The following is a 20530-nucleotide window of genomic DNA, read 5'->3' as shown; positions in this document are numbered from 1 at the left end:
TGGTGAACGTATACTGACCCAGGTGTATCTTGCAGATGTATTTGTGGCTGCTGGTACAGTTGGTATTGTTCCACATGAAGTTCCATTTCTCCAGGACACAACCTTCCCCTGGTCCTGTGGACGGTTCCTTCCAAGCCCACCTGGTCATCTGGACAGGGTACTTGTCCGTCCATGTGAAGTGCCCGTTGTCCTGAAACACGGTGTACACACAATAATATTACCATATTATTACATCTCGACATTTTAAAATTCAAATTTGTCTCCAGGCCACAATAGTTTTGAAATTCAGAGTTGTTGTATGTACCATGCACAATGAATAATTTTAGGATTTGACGCTAACGGCGGTTTTCGATAAAGAAAAAAAATCCCATCTAACTACACAATTTTGAGTACCTGAACTTTATTTACAAATAAAACATCTGAGTCGAAAACATAGGACAAATAAATCATATAAATCTTTCTTACCACAATGAAATATGTTGGTAAAGTGTAACTGGAGGTTAACGGATGCAACACTTAGAAAATAGTTCTTTTTTAGTTTTACACCGCTTTCAGCAATATCATGGCAGGGGACACCAAACACAGGATCCACACATTTTACCCATGTTGGAAATCGAACCTGGACCTTCATGGTAGCAACACCTTTACCACAAGACTATCCCATCGCTCCCCACAACGAAACATGGGTCTCATTAACCAATTCAGACAATGGCCTATTTTTCAGCCGATCCAAACTTTCTCGTGTGAAAGTGAGAAAAGACACCACAAAACTCTGGTTACACTGGATTCCAATTCCTTGTTTCATAAGAAAACGGTTTTCACAAATGAATTTTAATTATAAACTTAATAACACTATGGCTATATTTTATGTCGATGTTTAGGCATTTTTACTAAGTAATCACAGACTGGCCCTGTTTGATAAGGTCGTGAAATGATTCATACTGTATCTCGATCACTGGTTACACCTACTTTGCGTTTTTACGCTTATTCAATGTAGTTCTGTAACGCATGAGATTGATATCGTCTGAGTTCCGTACCCGACCCCCATAGTTTTTTAGCGGCAGAACCTCGTCGGGAGATTTCCACGATTTCCAGGTTTTGCAAGGGTGTTGGCAAGGGTGGGAAGGAGCGTAGTGTGGCAAGTCACAAGACGCATGAAATCATACTGATTAATAATTATGTATCCAGGTAAATGAAAATCTAAAACATGTTGCGCAATAAGACGGAACCCAGTGAACAGGAAAGGAGACTGTTGTGTAATCCATGTTTTGACTTATGTACCTCGAGATTATTCAGTCCTATCCAAGATATGCCTTGGCCTGCGACTATCAAGTCAACGAAGGACGCCTCAAAAGCATCATTTATAGAGACGAGGTTTCCACCATCAGCACCGCACGCAAACTGAGCGTCCGTCCACGTTTTAGGGGTGGTGTAGCCCTTGTAGCAGCTGTTGCCGTAGTTGATGTAGCCGTTGCTGCAGCCCGCAGTGCTCTGAGTAGGACTAGGATACGAAGTTACTGCAACATGCAAGCACCGTAAGATTGGTAAAGTGAGAAAGTGAGTGCGTACGTGTGGTGACAGATGTGTGGATTGCATTTGAAGATAACGTGGTTCCACCACCTAATAACCTGATGAGTATTTCAATCAAGACCTGTGCCTGAATACAACGGAATCTGTCTAAACCGGCACTCATTGGTACTGAAGGAAGAATCAAGATGCTGGATTGTTCAGCCGATGGTAAATGCACAAGCCATGGATTGGGTTGAGAATGTATGCAGGTATTGACAACTTGCCGGATTGGATAGATGCCGGTTTGGCAGGTTCCACTGTATTTTATACAGAAAAATATCTTGCAATACTTAGAGTAATTGCTGACAATTACCTTTTTTTCCAACAGAATTTTCAGGCACATTTTATTATATTTTAAATATAATCCTACCCCTTTGTCCTTAAGTATGTCCCGTCCCTTTATTATACAATCCTATAACACTGGTGTATAATGTCATATTAAAAAATACACAAGTGTTCTTGTGCTTTAACTATAGTAATTTAGGGCAAAATAGTATTTACACTATACATGGGATTAGAGCAAAATGTCTGTCTTAATACCGACTTTTTAAAGTGATGCGTTACCATTGAATCTCATTCCCGAAAGAACTTACTTTTGGCTACACTGCAGGCGTATGCTCTCTTGGCATCACAGAAGTAGTCATCCCATCCCCCAGCCTGGAATTTCCCTGTTGGGTGTGTCCACATCATCACACAGTCACGCTGTGGACACAGTGAACATTGTAACAGACAGTGAGTGAGTGAGTGAGTGAGTGAGTGCGGGGTGACTGCTGTGAGGAACAGTTATGTTTAGTTTATGTCTTTCATTGGACAACATTGTGCAATGATATTTTCGAAAGCGCATTGCCAAAATTTCCCTTCTCTCTCTCTCTCTCTCTCTCTCTCTCTCTCTCTCTCTCTCTCTCTCTCTCTCTCTCTCTCTCTCTCTCTCTCTCTCTCTCTCTCTCTCTCTCTCTCTCTCTCTCTCTCTCTCTCTCAGAAAGCGGCTACATATATAGTGAAGCAACTTACTCTATGTTCTATCTTATCATCAGTGATATCTTCATCCGGCTGACCGGGTGCCCAATGGGTGAACACTACCTCTGAACTGTCCACCCACATGTAGCGGCCGTTCGTCGTCCTGTCCATAAGCCCGATCCATACCTGAGTGGAAACACCCCGTAACAGCGTTGTCAGGAACTCTGTGAAAGACCGAGTTGTGATTAACAGTTGTCGCCATTGATGGTGCCACTGATATTAATATATTATCCGTAATGCACCATATGTACATATTCCATCGCCTCAGAATACACCCGCGAGATAAAAGACACGTGCATCTGTGTGAGTTTAGTTTTAAGCGACACTTACCAATATTCCCGGGGGGGGGGGGGGGGGGGGGGGGATCGAACACGTGTTTTCATTGGGTTCTGCATCCCACCAAACTCGTAGTTTGGGTGGGCAAGTGGCTAAAGCGTTCGCTCGTCACGCCGAAGACCCGGGTTCCATTACTCACAAGGGTACAATGTGTGATGTCCATTTCTGGTGTCTCCCGCCGTGATGTTGCTGGACCATTGCTAAAAACCGTACTCACTCACTCACCCCCCCCCCCCTCTCTCTCTCTCTCTCTCTCTCTCTCTCTCACACACACACACACACACACACACACACTACATCCCATCAGCTATTCAGTTGATAAAGGTCTCTCTTTACTGAGAAGTTGAGCACAAATTCGCTCACTTATATGTTGAAATCTATAAGATGTTCTCAAAAGAAAATAATTTTTAATCCTTACTATTTTCCAGATTCGTGGACACTATGGCCAGAGTTGCCTTAGGAGCCTTTGCCTGGCACGTAGCGTTTGCGTCTGTCCAGTTGAGGTATTGCTGCTTTACCGTCCCTCCCACCATGTAGCATCGGTGAGCTGAAACGCATAACATGTCATGAAGGGCACAATGATAATATGGAGACTTGTTAGTATTTCAATGAAAAGAAAATGTCGGTGCCGTTCGTGACATAAGATCTGGAAATCCGACAGAAGCAAAACCTAAAGGTTATGAAATTTATCAGCATATTTGAAAATGGATCGAACGATTGATTTCAGAATGTTGCTGTCTTTCATCCAAGACAATTATGATTGGTATTGCACGTGGAAACAATACAAACACGTTATCAAATAACTCTACTATAAAAATGGCAGTGTTCATGGTTATTATTGCTCTCGAATGTAGGCATTTAGTAGTCTAAATCTTCGTAAATACACCAGATGTTGAAACTGAAGTTATGTCAATATATTTCCAGCAGCCCAATCTCATCATATAATACCCGTGGTACCACTAAACGTGGTCAGTATTACAGGTAGATATTTCCCCAAATTACTCGGAAATTCCAAAGAAGTAACAATATAGAACAAGCGCTAAGCCTCTCTCCTCACCCACCCTACCCCGTATGAAGTGATCGGTCAAGTGACACTGATGTGTTAAATCCTTAGTCCCCTTACTTCTGCTAATACAGATGACTTACATCTGGAGAAGGTGCTGAAACCGGGTGGACATCCTCCCTGCACTACCGCCGTCGGGGTTGGAGTTACGGGTGCTGTCTTCCATGGCAACTTCTGACATATGAACCCCATGATGTCATTGCAATTCTGGTCGTACCACGTGCCTGAAAGGTACAGATAATAGCAAGTGAGTTTAGTTTTACGCCACACTCAGCAATATGTCAGCTATATGACCGTGGTCTGTAAGTAATCGTGTCTGGACTAGTCAATCCAGTGATCAACAGCATGGGCGTCGATCTGCGCAGTTGGGAACCGATGATATATGTTTTACAGATAAGAGGATCATAGTATGTGTCTGTTGTATCCATAGAATGGATAGTTGGTCTCCATGTGAAGATGTGTTGAAAAGAAAGTTCGATTGCACAAAAAGACATGACATTCCACATCAGTGTTTGATTCCGATACAATGTATGAAACCGCTGTATTGATGCAATATTGCTAAAAGCCGCAGTACCATACTCAGTCGCTGTACAATTATAGTGTAAGAAAAGAAGCGGGACAATCTTTTTGTCTGTGACAGGTGTGCGGTGGAGGTAGCCTGGTGGTTAAAGCGTTTTCACGTGACACCGAAGAGCCAGGTTTGATTCCCCAAATTGGTATCGTAAGCGTAGTAAACCTAACACCTCAAAACTAAAACCTCACTCACTCTTTGACACGTGTTCATGGACCTACGACCTGTGTTTTCAGGTCGTGTAATATCACTATGAAGATTTGAAATATAACCGAAATAACCATTAAATCCATTCCTTCTTGGCACTAAAGAAAAGTCTCACCATAGTAGCTGTCCAGGTAGACACATCTCTTTTCGCCAAGTCCATCATTTGGCTGACGAACCTGCCAATCAAGGAACTGTACAGGGCTGCCGTCAGACCACCTAGTGAGCAGAGAACGTAATATGTGAAATATCTGGAAACCTTCAAGCACGATGAAATGTACATGCAATGTAATTAGCCTGGTAGCACAATGAGATGCATCAGTCTGTTTGTAATTAGCCTTCGAGCACAATTAGATGCATCAGACCGCTTGTAATTAGCCTTCGAGCACAATTAGATGTATCAGACCGCTTGTAATTAGCCATCGAGCACAATGAGATGTATCAGACCGCTTGTAATTAGCCTTCGAGCACAATAAGATGCATCAGACCGCTTGTAATTAGCCAAGAAGCACAATTAGATGCATCAGAGGGCTTGTAATTAGCCATCGAGCACAATTAGATGCATCAGAGCGCTTATAATTTGCCATCGAGCACAATGAGATGTATCAGACCGCTTGTAATTAGCCATCGAGCACAATTAGATGCATCAGACCGCTTGTAATTCGCCATCAAGCACAATGAGATGTACATGCTTGTTTTAAATATTCCATATGAACCTCGTGTTTTCTTCTCACTATGTATTAGGTGATCTCTTGTTTTGCCAGAATAACCGCATTTGAGGTTTTCGTTTTGTAAGTAAGACCTCTTCCCAAGTTTTACTATTTGTAATGAGCTGTTTTTAACTCTATGTGAACATCAACATTAAAATTATACATGAGTATTTGAAGTCAGTTGCAAAATATCGTTCAAGATTAAGTTCAAAGTGCAAACGTCTTCCCAAGTAAGATTAGAACTGCAGCTCTTAGATTTGAAGGCAAACGAAAGAAGTGGGGTTGAATTATCTATTCATGGTCATAGTATTACATTGATTTTACTTGCGCTTCAGGTATTGTTATGTAGCTTCATTTATGAGCACCTACATTGCAAATACCCATCACTGACGGTATGTATGTTAGAGAAAACACTTCTCCTCGGTTTTGGTAGACAATGTAAAACCATCGGGGTTGGGAAATCCCTGCGGCTTTACATTGTCTACCAAAGCATCGGAGGCGTGTTCTCTCCTATATTTGACACACAATTACATGTACCTGCATTGCTTGCCATTACTGTTAGCATTCAAACTCAGTCACATCAGCTCATGTACATAGTGTTACTTACATGCATGAACATTGCCAAGGCGCTGGGATTCGTTGAGCACAGTTGCATCCATTAGGCTTAATCATGCAATGGCGTTTAGTTTTCTAGGTTTGTGTGACCTCCATATCCGTGAGTGTGTGCGTGACTTTGCCTGTGCCTGCTTTTATATTACCCTGGACACATGCCGAAAGGATTTTATCAACCACGGATACCATGCCATGATTTAAACATCGACACCCAACTCAGTCACGAAGGCAGAGTAGCATCAAGTATCCTGTATATCTCACGGCATCATGTGGTCAGGGAATCGAACCTACGGCCGCACACTATTCCGACAAACGCTCTATCCATTCAAGCATCGAGGTGGTTGACTCTTTTGACTTACTGATAGCCAGTCATATCCAGGTTGTTTAAACCAATCCAAAACTGCTGTCTGTGGAATATTTTGGATGTCTGCAACAACAACAACGAAAGAAAACATCACAAAGTTCATCAGGTTTTGAAATTCCTAGGATGAGAGAGTTGAATGTTTTAAGCCGGTTTAAATGGCATTCCTGGGATTGCAAGTGGTGCAAATGAATGAATTTGGTGAAACCCACAGGCACATATACGGTGCGGGCAACCAAGAAACATGAAATGGATAGGGGATACGAACGCATTACGGAAATGGATAGGGGATACGAACGCATTACGGAAATGGATGGGGGATACGAACGCATTACGGAAATGGATAGGGGATACGAACGCAATACGGAAATGGATGGGGGATACGAACGCATTACGGAAATGGATACGAACGCATTACGGAAATGGATACGAACGCATTACGGAAAACAGAGTACAATACGGAATTCGCCTTCGCTCTTTTCTGACAACAATGGTGCAAGATAAATGGCAAAAGTTTTAAAAAATGAATGTACTGGTAGAAAACTCATCTTGGGTCTTGTTGTTGCTGAAATATCTAAGAAAAGTGTCTATCAAATTCAGTTTAACGGTTTACCCGACCTCAGATAACCAGGCAAACTGGAAAACGGAAGCTTCTGGATGAACGAGGTTCGACGTAAATCCTTTACAAAACGTGTAATCCAAAATGTACTTAGTATTATTATAAGTCAGTAATCATTCATATGAATATATAAAATAAAGTGGATGGCATCTCCTAACAATTTCTCGAGATTTGAACTAAATTATTTCATTTTTGTAATAAATTAGTTTTGGTCAACTGACCAAAAAGGGCCCTTATCCCACGTTGTCCTTTTGAGACAGTTTGTTTCCACTTACCAAGGCGGTAAAGAAGGCGTTATCATCAGGGCTGTGCATGCTGACCAGGTCGCCCCCAGCTGCCATGCAGTACCTCTGGGCTTCGAACCACGACTTGTGGGCGTCTGTCCCGTTTAGTGGACTCAACATATAACAGTGTTTGTTGTAGTAGTACCAGGTACCATTGCCTTTACACAGGGTCGCTGAATCAAAGATTGAAATCGGGATCTTCTAACGAGTAATACAATGAATGAATAAATCAGTTGTTCTGTTAGGTTCGTATATGTCTGTAATTAAAGCTGGACCTGACATTTAGTTATTCAAGCAGAATCATTGAATGAGTAGGGTTCTATTACTAAGTAATTCAACAAGTTTTGTCATCAAGTTATTGAAGCAGAATCATTGATTACATAACGATTCTATTACCAGTTAAATCAAGATTATATATCAATTATGCAATTTTATCAGGTTTCATTTATTGAGTAACTCGGGAAGAAACACGCAATTATCCAGTGATCCTGTAAATAAGGAATTTTACTATATTTGGTAACACATTTTAATAATTTTCTGTATTTTCTAAGTCGTATAAAGGTCTTGGGAATGACGAGCTACAGTTTATGACACTTGGTTAACCCACTGTCCCATTAAAAGAAGGGGGTTGTGTGTGGTGTGTGTGTGTGTGCGTGCATGTGGGTTTGTGTGAATAGGATATGTGGCTGCTAGTAGTCTTTATACTATACACTGTCGGGCGGTGGGGTAGCCTCGTGGTTAATGCATTAACTCGTCACGCCAAAGACCCGGGTTCGATTTCCCATATGGATACAATGTGTAAAGCTCAAGCCTGCTGTCACCGGCCGTGATATTACTGGGATATTGCTAAAAGCGGCGAAAATCTAAACTCATTCCCTCACTCACAATACATCGTATTGGGTGATAGGCTATGTTGAAGTAGACGTACATGTCGAGGCTGCTGGTGGTGTCGGTGTTGTAGAGATTTGGACACCTACAAGGAAAGTGTAGATTGACATAAAATAGTACTTTGCATTCCTTTAATTAATATGAGACATGTGATGTAATAGAATTGAATAGAATATTACATAGACAACATTGACTTTCATAATATGGTTTCACTGTCATATAGCGGATAATATTTTATAAAGAGCAAGAATTTGGAGAGGTCTTGCAATTATGGTTTTACACACAGTTATATACTACATGTATATAGGTTTACCATTATTAATTAAACAATGTAACTGTGTAATTTATTCAGTCGCCGAGTCATATAAAGCCATGCAGGTCTCCTAAGCTGGGTTCCAATCCACAAGGCATTCATAACGTTACATGCCGTACCTTTATAGTTACCACAGGCATACGAATGGCGTAGCCCTACGAACGGAGCAGAGAACCAACTAAACTTGGGGCCGTGTTTCTTTTATTTCGTAAGTTCTCACAAACTGCTGAGACAATACTCGAACTTTAAAGTAATTTTCACAAAATTATCTGTATTTCAGTTTTTTCTCCATTCGGGAGTAACTTTGAAGTCTAAAAACTTTAAATACGACTCCTGGGTCTCCTTTCACAATGCAACCTTTACTAAGGTTAACCCTAACTCACATTCTCTAACACTGCACTAAGGTTACCTAAGTCTAAGGTCCTAAGTGCAGTGATAAAGAATGGGAGTTAAGGTTAGGCTTAATAAAGGATGCGTTGTGAAAGGAACCCCTGGTCTGTACGTACACCAAGGTGCCATAACGGTGTGATGTAACGTCACATGTGTTTCGCGTCACAATGGCTCAATTAAACTTACAAGTGTGAACAGTGGGGAAACAGACATTACATGAGAATTCATGACTTGCGAAATGTGAATGACACATGTCCGTTTAGGAGATTAGCTGAACATGCAGTTATTATCATTGATCTTTTATCTCGTGGTGTCCAAGCCTATCCAGAAGGAAATAAGTTCAGTCAAGAAACTACAATATATATTTCATTGGAATAAGGGACCCCACCTCTCTGGATCTGACACATGTAGCGTTTCACCGTGTAGCAGTAGAAGTCGTTCCAGACGTTGGAGACGAAGCTGTATTCCACACAGTCCTCCTGGGCGTTCAGGTTGTTGGGTTCCCCTTTAGCCCAGTTGCTGTAGCCGAATGGAGATCCGTCCGTCCACTGGTACCCTAAGGTGAATAGGTACAGCTGATATATTTCACTATGGCAGTGTGATGACTGAGTTCAGTTTTAGCCAGCAATAGCCCAGCTATATAACGGCGGTCTGTGATCAACAACATGGTCATCGATCTACGCAGTTGGGATACGATGACTTGTGTCAACCACGTCAGTGAGTCTGACTATCTGATTCCTTTTGTCGAATCTTAAAACAAGTGCAGCTTACTGAATATTAATTCTAACCCGGATCTTTACGGGTTCGTGGTAAGGAGATAAGTGTGTACAACTCATACCTCACCGGGACAGGTAGTTCTTTTTTTCAACATTTTCACTTAATGTTGGTTTCTTCGATATTTTACAGCACACCAACTATATGGCAGTGTTTTGCATATTATTGAGTCTGTACAACATGCAGTGATCAACAGCATGAACATCGACAGACGCAATTGGGTTACCATGATTGTGTCAACCAAGTCAGCAAGTCCGATCCCGTTAGTCCTCTTTCAGTCTGATCCCCTTAGTCGAGGATTAATTTTCACCGGATCTTCAATGTTACATAATCATAATCACCCAAACTGCCGGACCATCAGTAAGAAGACATAACAATCTTTCAAACATTATTAAAAACAAAACAACATGTCACTTACTAGATTCACTTAAACATTAGACTACGCATATAAGGCACAATCTCACAACGAACAAATGTATAGTAGGAATGCGTATGTCGAACTATAGTAATAACGAACTAAACTGAGTGCGCCTTTCGTTTCGTTACACTATAGTTTAAAGTATATGCCTAAAACAGGGTCCGATTGGATTGTGCTTAGCACTGTTTTCAGCTGATTGGGTTGTGGTTAGCACAGCTCTCGGTTGATTGGGTTGTGCTTAGCACTGTTTTCAAAAATACCTCACACTTCGTTACTAACACTCGTGAGAATCGGAACAGATCTTCAGCAACCCATGCTTACCGCAAGAGGCGACTAACGGGATCGAGTGGTCAGGCTCGCTGACTTGGTTGACGCTTGTCATTGGTTCCAAGTTGCGTAAGGGTGTAGGGCTTTGATTTTCATAGCTCTCTTAGAGCTAAGATAATCGTAAGTTAATGTTCATGTATGGCAGTTATGACTATCTTAGCGCTAAGACAGCTTCGAAACATTTGTCCTTTATCCTCTTAATCCCATGAACATTTGTATGGTGCTGACAAACCAAGAAACCAAATAAATGTGCGTTTTTCATTCGAAACCACGATCATAGGTTCCTGTGTAATCTAAGGGACGTAACTCTACACGGTGGCTACGTTCTTAAAAGGTTCACATATATACAAACCGTCTTCTACATCTCGATCATTCAGTCCAATCCAGAAAGACCAAGTTCCGTTCCTGTAAATACAAAAGACATTCTTTAGTCGAGTATGAGGTCACTCACTTTCATAATTTCAGTTACGTATGTCTCTTTCACGTTCAGAATGATATGAGGGGAGTAAGTTGGGTTTTACGGCGCTTTTAGCAATATTTCAGCAATAACACGACAAGTGACACCACGAATGAGCTTCACACATTGTGCCCACGTCGGGAAGCCGGACCCCGAATGCCTTAAAGGAAGAGCGATTGAGTATGGTTTTACGAAGCTTTAATCAATATTCCAGCAATATCACGGCGGGGAACACCAGAAATGGGCTTCACACAGTGTACCCATATAGGGAATCAAACCTGGGTCTCTGGCGTGACGAGCGAATGTTTCAACCGTTGGGCTACCCTATCACCTCCTTAAAGGAAGAGATGGCGAGTGCCAAGCAACGATCTTGGGCACCTTTGTACAAAGCCACCTTTGCTAATCTGACCGCAACACAGACTTAAGACTATCACTAAGGTGACACCCTGGTCTCCTAACAGCATCAGCTTACCATACAATTTGGTGGAAAAAGTCCTCGAGAGTTGAGTTGGCTATACTGACAAGGTCGCCGCCCAACCCGCGACAGAAGTCCCTCGCCTCGGTCCACGTTTTCATCGGGTACGCCTTCCCCCCGAAGTACTGCCAGAGAAAACATCATACACAGGTCACATGTGATATATGGGTACACAGAACATGGGTATCGGAACAGGCTCCTACGGGTCAAACTTGATGTATCGATCGGGACAGGTCCCCTGTACTGTCAAGGAAAACATAATATACAGGTTACACTTAATATATAGGTACATGGAACAGGGGTACCGGTACAGGTCCCTGTACCGTCAAGGGAAACATAATAGACAGGTCACACATCATATATAGGTACACGGAAGAGGGGAACCCGTACAGGTCCCTGTACAGTCATACAGAACAGACTTTAGTTTCAAGGTACCTTCAGGGAAAACAAAAAATTCACATACCATATGGAAAAAATATTTTATACCGTGACACAAAACACACTTCTCCAGGGAAAATGTTATATGCAGGTACAGAAAAAAAGAGAAAGCCTTTTCCTTATCAGCTGAATGTTGAGGCGGTGGGCTAGCTTAGTGAGCAAAGCGTTCGCTCGTCACGCCAAAGACCCGAGTTCGATCACCACATGTGAACACCTGTTCATTCCTGGTGTTCCCCGCCGTGATATTACTGAAATATTGCTAAAATCAGCGTGAAATTATACTCACACACTCAGCTGATTGTGGGGTAAATAATAAAATATAAGGGTACAGTGATACAGAACAGGCACACTCTGTCAGGGAAAATGTTATGTACAGGGACAGTCGCACCAGAACAGTTTAATGTTAGGTCCATATTGGATTGTTTTCAGACGAGCTGGAATATTGCTGAATGCCATAGTCCACGTATCGACACTTATCTATCACCACATATGCTAACGTAGGCAGCGTTCGAAATAACCGCCTGCCCAAAGGCCCTGCGCCGGTCGTTACTGTATCGGGCCAGCAGTTTCAAATATCTGCAGGCCCTTGTGGTCTTCAGTAAATTATCTGCTTTTTTATAACTGGAATCGTTCTCTTGTTTGTTTTCTTTTATGATCCATATCCATCATGTTACGATAACTTTGTTTCAATCCATGATATTTCAGCGCTTTGCGCACAGGAATGTCAGCACCAGTCTTTATCAAATTAAAACCGTCTCTCTGCACCATAGGGTTCGCTAATTGATTTTTGTAGAAATAGTGTTATTTTATTTTTATTGGTTTGTCAAAATAGACCTGCGGATTTCATTAGGGGCCTGTAGATTTTAAAGCCAGTGAGCGACAGCAAAATAAAGTATTGCAAACACTGAACGTAGGTTTACCCTATAACACATATCATTGTAACCATGCCAGTTCCTGGGACACGGTAGGGGGCTGGGCGTGGTAGGGGGCGGGGTCAAGGCGGTGGTGTAGCCCTTCCGAGGGTACTCGCAGATGTAGGGTCGGTGGTCGGTACAGTTGTGATTTTCCCACAGTCCGGCAGGGTGGCCAGCTCGGATACCAACGCACGTTTTTCTCTCGTTGCCTGAAAACAAAAATAGACATTACACTACGTTTATGGCGAACACGTTTACAGTGTTGACTGTATATTTCAATAAATATTTCTATTCAACTAATATGTTTCATTATAACGAACTACGGGTATACTACAGCTATTGGAAACTTTGTGACCTGACGTTGTAATACATCCTTTTCACGTCGCCACAAGGTTAAGGTATTTGATGCTAGCGTATTATTCTTTGTCTTAAGGCTCTATTTAACGTTAATAGTTGTATAGTTTTCCCAAAAGTGACAGTACATAAGGAGCAAAGCAGAAATTCTCATCAATGTTTATGCTGTGGCTGAATAGTGAATCTCAAGGTAAAGGTTTCATATGCATAAGTTAAATTTCATTGGTGAACTCTTATTTCATTATATTCATTCTCTTCCTGCAGAGGTCACTTGTTATATCCTCCTACGAGTCTTCCTTTACGGCCCTTTCACGGCACGAGTGCTCAGGATTCGTGATTAGTTGCAATCAGATTTAGTTGCGCAATCACAATCAGCGACGTTGTTTTGAAAATGATTATTCGTAAGGAAACGGCAATTTCTGTACGCTTCGGGAAAACTAGAGCCTCTTCACCAGCGCGATGCGCAAATCTTTCTTCAAGACAGAACTCAGTCGTGTTATGACGGATCATGGCGTCTCCATCGCCCTCGTTGACAACGAACAAGTTAGCCATTAAATGTCCTGTGTGTCACATTAACACAAGTCGTCGGCAGAGGAGGGATATTTGTGGATCCACATTTGCTTGTTTTTGTGAAGTTGGATCAAAGTCGATGTAACACGTGTTCTGATTGGATAGAAAGAAGGGAGATAATTCCCGTTGCGACTTTTTGCCGCTAGGGGATTTTATGAGAACCGAGAAATATGGCTGTATTAGAACAGAGGTTTGTAAAAGGTATGACATGTGACCTCTGTGTGAAAAAAATGTTTTTTATTAGGACTTTTCGTTCGTTTGTTCTCATTGTCCTTACCAGTGTGAGTCTCGTACCAGGCTGTAAAATCTAAGGCCTGACCGCTTGACCATTGGTACGTTCCAGGGCTGTCCACATCACTCAGTCCCACCCAGAACGCTGTAGGCTTTACCAGCATCTCGGCGCCCAGAAAGGCTTGAACATGACTGAAAATAGAACATTCTACAGCTAAACTCAGTACATCGTTTATGTAAAGTAATTCTTCTGAGCAGAATAAATACTATCCTTGGCCTCGACGTTTTTAATTAGACATTGTTGGATCTCACGGACTTACGTGCCAGTAATGGTGGCAAGGTGACCTTTGTTAGCCATACAAGCTTTCTCTGCATCCCGCCACGATTTGGGTACCCACTGGAAGTCATAACATGTTGCATGGAGGCCGAGTTGCTGGACGAGAAGGAAAGGTGTTTCAACATACATATATAATACTATAAAGAAATAATTCAGTTTTATCGCGCCTAGTATCGACCTGTCTAGTTGCTAGCTGGCACATTTGTAGGGGCCAGTAGAGAGTGAAGGGCTAAATATCAGCAGTTTGACCTGAGCGATGTTTGAGTGACTTGAATGATGTTTGACCAGCTCTCGTTTACCATGTTTATCAAGCGTACAGTATCAAGCCCAGGAGTACATACTGAGCCCTGGCAACCATTGCTGAGTTCGAGCTGGGAGTTGGGTAAGATTGTCATCGGTTTCTTGCACACGGCCCCGCTCAGTCTGTCTTCGCACGTCCGGTCTTGCCAGGCCGGATACTACGAAACGAACACGAAGCTCTCAGTGGCATTTAGTCATCCATGAACGTCAATTCTCATAAGGGACCGTGCCTAATTCATGGCTAAGGGAAGTGGGTAATTAAAATGATGATTTTAAGGGGTCACCCATTTTGTTCTGGGGGTCAGCAAATTTATACACATGTACCAGGGATGGGGGTGGATGTGGGGTGGTGGTGGTCAGAAACCGGTTGTTGTATCATCAATTACAAAATATAAGGTACTTTTTGGCCCATAGGATCAACATAATTTACGCAGTTGGTACAATAAATGAATGCTTGGGGACATTACGGCAAGCGTGAATATATTGCGAGAACCGCATAACATGAGGAAAGCAAGACAGAGATACACTTTATTGATCTCGGGACGTTAAGGATCCAGCAACCAAAATGACTAATACACATGTGTTTCTGGTGCGGGGATCTCTGTTACTGAGTCGGTGTTAACTTGTTGCTTGGTGCGCATTTTAGACGTTGGTGAGTCAATAATGAATCATACATGTATATGGATCACAACTTTTTGCATGAACCTACACCTTAACGTCGCAGTGTGTAGTAAACACCACGTTGATACGCATAACGTTTGATACTTCATCATCGGTATTAACTTTGCTAACTTAATGGATGTACTCACGTCCGCCGACATGGCAACACAGTCCTCATCATGACCCATCCAGTTGTTGGGCTCGTTCTTGGCCCAGTGGGTGTAAGACACAGGCTGGCCGTCCTCCCAAGCAAACTTCATCTCTAGAACTCTATCATTCAAGCCTATCCATACGAAATTGCTGTGTTTGGCTAAACCTGCGTATAAAGATTGAGACAGTGAGTGGTCATGGTTTTACGGTTGCGCAGTACTTCAGCAATATCGCAAGAGGGGCTGACTGAAATGGCGTTTGCCCAGACGAGCGAACACTGTCACCAGCTCACCGCCTCGTGCATGAACACGCAAGTAGAGTGGGTCACATTCTACAACTAAAATATCCGTTAAATCGGCCGACTGGATCTCAAGGTCTCATTTCAATGCTGCTTGTATGAGTTGTGAGATGATAAAATGATAAAAAGGGACCTTTTCTTACAGGTTGATCCCATATTAATATTTCGAGTAACCAGAAGCGCGATATACGCGATATTCGGCACTTGTCCAAACATATGACGTAAATAATAGACTCTGGATATGACAAATATATGATAAACAAGTGACAAACAAGTGACAAACAAGTGACTGATGTCGTGAGCAGTCTCCCACGTAATCTGGTTTCGAGGACATCCAAGTAACGAGCTATTTAGTTGCATTTCATCATGCATGGGTTGCAGAAGACCTTTTCGACTATTACTTTCGATCCTTCATTACTTTTCGATTCTTACTTACTTTTCGATCCTTACTTACTTTTCGGGATCATGGAGTAGACAAACTTATTTTCTCCATCGTCGATAATGCTAGCGAGTTTGGATCCTTGGTATCCGCACTGTTTGATGGAGTTGTCCCATGAGCCAGTGCCCCAGGCAAAATAGTAGCAGGATCCGCGGTAGTTACGCCAGTTCCGGGGACAATGGTATGTGTAGCCGGCTGAAAGCAGAAGCTAACTGGAGTGAGTGAGTAAGTGAGTGAGGTGGGGGGAGCCAGAGATGATGCGGGTCTTTGACCATTAAGACGTCATCAGCATGGGGACGGTTCTAACACGTTCAAGAAGAACAAGGATCCAGTTTCCTGCTCCAAGATTTCCGAAGCTCCTTAGGGTTAAGATAGTCGTACGTTTATGTTAATGTGTGTCACTTAAGACTATCTTATCCCTATCAGAGCTTCGAAAATCTGGGTCCTGTCAAAAGTGATCACGGTATGGTGCTCAAAGGTGGGAATCAGGGATTCGATCATAGGAATGCAACAACAAACTATAATGCCGTAGACAAAAGGGCCACCTGTGACTCCCAGGTGCGTAGACAAAAGGGCCACCTGTGACTCCCAGGTGCGTAGAAAAAAGGGCCACCTGTGACTCCCAGGTGCGTAGACAAAAGGGCCACCTGTGACTCCCAGGTGCCGTGCAAACATTATTTCATGGGTGTATTTATATACAGAAAACAATTACACCTCTCTTTTATCAACAGGAAACGTTAACACGTATTTCACAAATGTGCATTGGATACTGTTACGAAATGCCAGCTTACATAGACAAAAATATACTGAACAGCGAAAGAAACGCACCTCTGACAATTTTGTCAGGTTTTGAATAGAAGACATAAACCTGAATGCTTACTTTTATGAGATTTTATATTTGCGAAACGTGGGTTTCTTTTGCTGTTCAGTATATATTAAGAATAAAAAACAGAGAGAAACACTGTGTATGTAAATAAGGTTGCTATGGAGTCGGAAATTTGTGTTCTTATATTGTACTTCCACAAAAAATATGCTCGAATCCCAAACATTAATATCCACGTCAATGGATTGATGTGGACAAGAAATTCCATCTCTTTTCCCTGGCGAGTATGCAACACCAGCTGCCTATGAGGTGCTTTTAAGTGAAAACACCTACCTGGAACAGACTTTGGCGATGTTGTCTGAGGTAGAGATGTAGCTCCAACTTTATCTGTTAAAAATGAGAATATTTTAGAAATAGACTTCATTACTTCTTCACAGTTCACATAAATTTCACTGGTATTAAAACATGTAAATATATAACTCATAGAGTAGAAAATTATGAATCCCGATTCTGTACCAAAAGAAATGTCATGGGTCAAGAGAACTACATGAAAACAGAAAACCCGTCTTTATACCGGGTATTTGCGATTAGGCCAAGCATGCACGGTTCTACCCTTGCTCTATCAACTTGCTATACCATCTTGGTGTGACAAGATTAACAAATACATGAAATGAAACCTTGTTACTCCTGACTTCACCACCACTGAAGATCTGGGTTAGTATTGATCTTCAGTAACCCATGCTTATCGTAAGAGACGACTAACGGGCTGGGGTGGTCAGGCCCGTTGACGTGGTTGACACATGCCATGCTGCCAGTCACTGGATTGTCTTTCCAGACTTGATTTTTTACATACCGCCGCTATATAGCTGGAATGTTGCTGAATGCGGTGTTAAACTAAACTCTCACTTTCAAAATACAATCTTGCCGGGATAAACGAATCATTGGGGTCCAGCACTGATCCGAAGAATTTCTAAAATATTTTTATTGTATATAATTAATATTAATGTATATACAGCAGATTTAATAACGATGCCTAGACTCCATCGGATCTTTCCTTTCTGTGACAATGATTGTTAATAAAAGTAAAAATATTTGTACACATTGTACAAAAGGTCTTTATGAAGTGACGAGTACTTACTCCCGGGTTTGGCGCAGATGAAGTTCAGTTTCGAGCCGCAAACGAAGTCGTTGTACTTGCCGTACAGTTGTTGCCCAAACGTCATCGATAGTCCGACACAGTCCTCGTTACCATCTTGGTTTGGCTCGCCTGGTTTCCACTGAATCACTCCACTCTGAATGCAACACAGATATTACCATGACAACAGTAAGTAAATACCCTCTCAGTAGGAGAGTGAGTGAACTAATATTTCTATCCAATCAGATCACACGTTTGAGCGACACACATTCCAAGTCAAGTTTGTGATTGGAGAAATTATGACAAGGCCACTTAGTCATGAAATGGTCCCGGATCTTGATATTTACAGACTGAACGTATGACAACCTGAACAGGAAAGCAAGAAGAACAACATCGCTGTGTATAAATAGTATCTATATTTAAGGACCATCAAGCGACTCCACACATCCACCCACACACATATCCGCCCATTCCCCCTAAGCTAACCGGCAAGCAATAAAATATGAGACAATAGAAGTCAATCATCTGAGGCAGTTAATATTGTACGTGTATTTTTCAGATAAGTTAATAATATAATCATATGTATTTAAAAATATTGAATTATCTCAATTAATCATAATACAGTAAAATACTTTTATAACGAACTACAAGGGACCACTGAAATTAGTTCGTTATATCCGTAGTTCGCCGTTCACGAAAATCCATTGAAAGAACAGTAAAACAAACTATACAGCAACACATTCCTACTCAGTTTATTCGTACATTCATTCATGTTACGTTCTTTTCACTACAAAGTCAGTAATCTTACACAGGTCACTCGTCACTACGCACTCGTCATTGAATATATCGTATTTTTAAAAGTCTTACGAGTATCAAAAGCTTCTGTCCACATTTCCGATGTGTGGGGGAGGCATATACACAGGCCTTTCGAGGGGATGCACTTGTTGTTGCCGGTACGTTCGTTATAGAGAATTCGTCATTCACGACTTTTTTATATGATAACATATAGTGGTTTATTCGGGACTTTTAAAACAGTTCGCTATAGCCGTCGTTATATCCGTGTTCGTTATAAAAGTATTCTACTGTATATGGGTATGTAGTACTGGATGTCGTTCTTACAGGAGACTTGTCATCAAGCCATACAAATACGCCCTCCTGCTTTATGTCGTTTAAACCAACCCACCAGTTTCCGGAGGTGTCGATGTGATCTGCATAAGAAAGAAAAATAGTTTGTAATGATAATGTCACCCTTCCTGAATCTGTTTCAATCAATAACAGTATTTCTTGGTTCTAGTTCTAGTCTCACAAAGGATGCCTGTGAGGAGATGGAGCACACAATGCCATTTAGAAAGTGGCCAAGTGTAACAAGTCATATTTGGCATTACACCTTCATAGCACAGATTCTAGTTCTCTTGTTTGGTTGAGCCCCATCCGGGATTCCAACCCACACCTTAGAGTCAGGTACGTAATCCCAAATATAACATACATTTGACCACTTTCTAAATGACATTGTGTAGTCAATTTACACTTAACAGAGGACTACACAAAGTCAGTTGCGGCGCTGACTCTGTGCTGGCGATTATGTGGCTAACTCGCGTGGGTTCGAATCCCGTATTGGACTGAACAAAGCAAAAGTACTAGAATCTCTACTTAACTGAGAAAGTGCAATCCCAAACATAACATGTCACATGTCTGTTACATGTCTGTCGCAATGCTCAAATCGAGATGGTGGGGTCACAGGAGAGTCCATTGCTGTGCCTATTATTTTGTAAGACACTGTTGTATTGGTCGTTGATTTTCCTTATCTACGCCATCACTGACATCAAGCTGTGATGACCATCGTTGCATTGTCCCTAACTTCAAACTGTCATCGCGTATTTGATTTATGATAAAGTGGTTGTGGAAACGTTATCCAACCTACTCATAGATAAAATCACTCTGCATGTGTGAAATGGCGCTTCACAACAGCGGCGTTCAAAACTTGCCTTTCGCAAAACCAAGTATGTCTGTGTTGGAGATCCTGAGAAGATCTCCATCGTCCTTCTGGCACCAAGCCCGTGCAGACTGCCAGGTGTGTTTAGCCTTGTTGAAGTAATAACAGTTGTTCTCAAACCCCAGCCATCCGATGTCGCACTGGTAATACACTGAAAGTCACAAGTTGCATTATTAACCTAACAACAAAAGAAACGCAACTGACTTTTTGTCAGGCTATTGAATAGAAGACATTAAACATCAACGCTTACGTTTATGAGATTTCATTTTTTCGAAACTTGCGTTTCTTTTGCTGTTCAGTATATATTAACCAAATCCGCATTGGTAAATATAGGCCGGTTTTACGTTCATATACGTAAAATGCTTGCAATATCTGAGATCACCACACAGACACGATCGAGAGGGTAACCAGTTAAGGTTATCAATGTCATTTAAAAGATTATTGCTGCACAATTGGACCTTGGCTGGTTGGGTTGTTCTTGAACGCAGCACTCCGTAATA

General features: G+C 41.8%; 1 protein-coding gene across 1 annotated transcript in view; it reads right to left on the bottom strand.

The window, feature by feature from the left end:
- Positions 1-20530, bottom strand: part of LOC137298962 (macrophage mannose receptor 1-like) — a 46720-nt gene that overhangs the window by 4921 nt on the left and 21269 nt on the right. Inside the window, exons 20-42 of the mRNA XM_067831390.1 lie at positions 20023-20181; positions 19157-19245; positions 18041-18194; positions 17236-17289; positions 16095-16274; positions 15342-15508; positions 14574-14690; positions 14216-14328; positions 13942-14087; positions 12747-12949; positions 11386-11513; positions 10809-10861; positions 9326-9493; positions 8275-8319; positions 7338-7519; positions 6442-6509; positions 4879-4979; positions 4069-4209; positions 3341-3469; positions 2581-2750; positions 2163-2271; positions 1282-1517; positions 19-190 (exon numbers count right to left, since the gene is read on the bottom strand). Coding sequence (XP_067687491.1) covers positions 19-190; positions 1282-1517; positions 2163-2271; positions 2581-2750; positions 3341-3469; positions 4069-4209; positions 4879-4979; positions 6442-6509; positions 7338-7519; positions 8275-8319; positions 9326-9493; positions 10809-10861; positions 11386-11513; positions 12747-12949; positions 13942-14087; positions 14216-14328; positions 14574-14690; positions 15342-15508; positions 16095-16274; positions 17236-17289; positions 18041-18194; positions 19157-19245; positions 20023-20181 — 3084 coding nt within the window. The remainder of the gene's footprint in view (positions 1-18; positions 191-1281; positions 1518-2162; positions 2272-2580; positions 2751-3340; positions 3470-4068; positions 4210-4878; positions 4980-6441; positions 6510-7337; positions 7520-8274; positions 8320-9325; positions 9494-10808; positions 10862-11385; positions 11514-12746; positions 12950-13941; positions 14088-14215; positions 14329-14573; positions 14691-15341; positions 15509-16094; positions 16275-17235; positions 17290-18040; positions 18195-19156; positions 19246-20022; positions 20182-20530) is intronic.

This window comes from Haliotis asinina, chromosome 10 (assembly GCF_037392515.1).
Source record: "Haliotis asinina isolate JCU_RB_2024 chromosome 10, JCU_Hal_asi_v2, whole genome shotgun sequence".
NCBI lineage: Eukaryota > Metazoa > Mollusca > Gastropoda > Lepetellida > Haliotidae > Haliotis > Haliotis asinina.
This window is presented reverse-complemented; position numbering and strand designations above follow the sequence as displayed.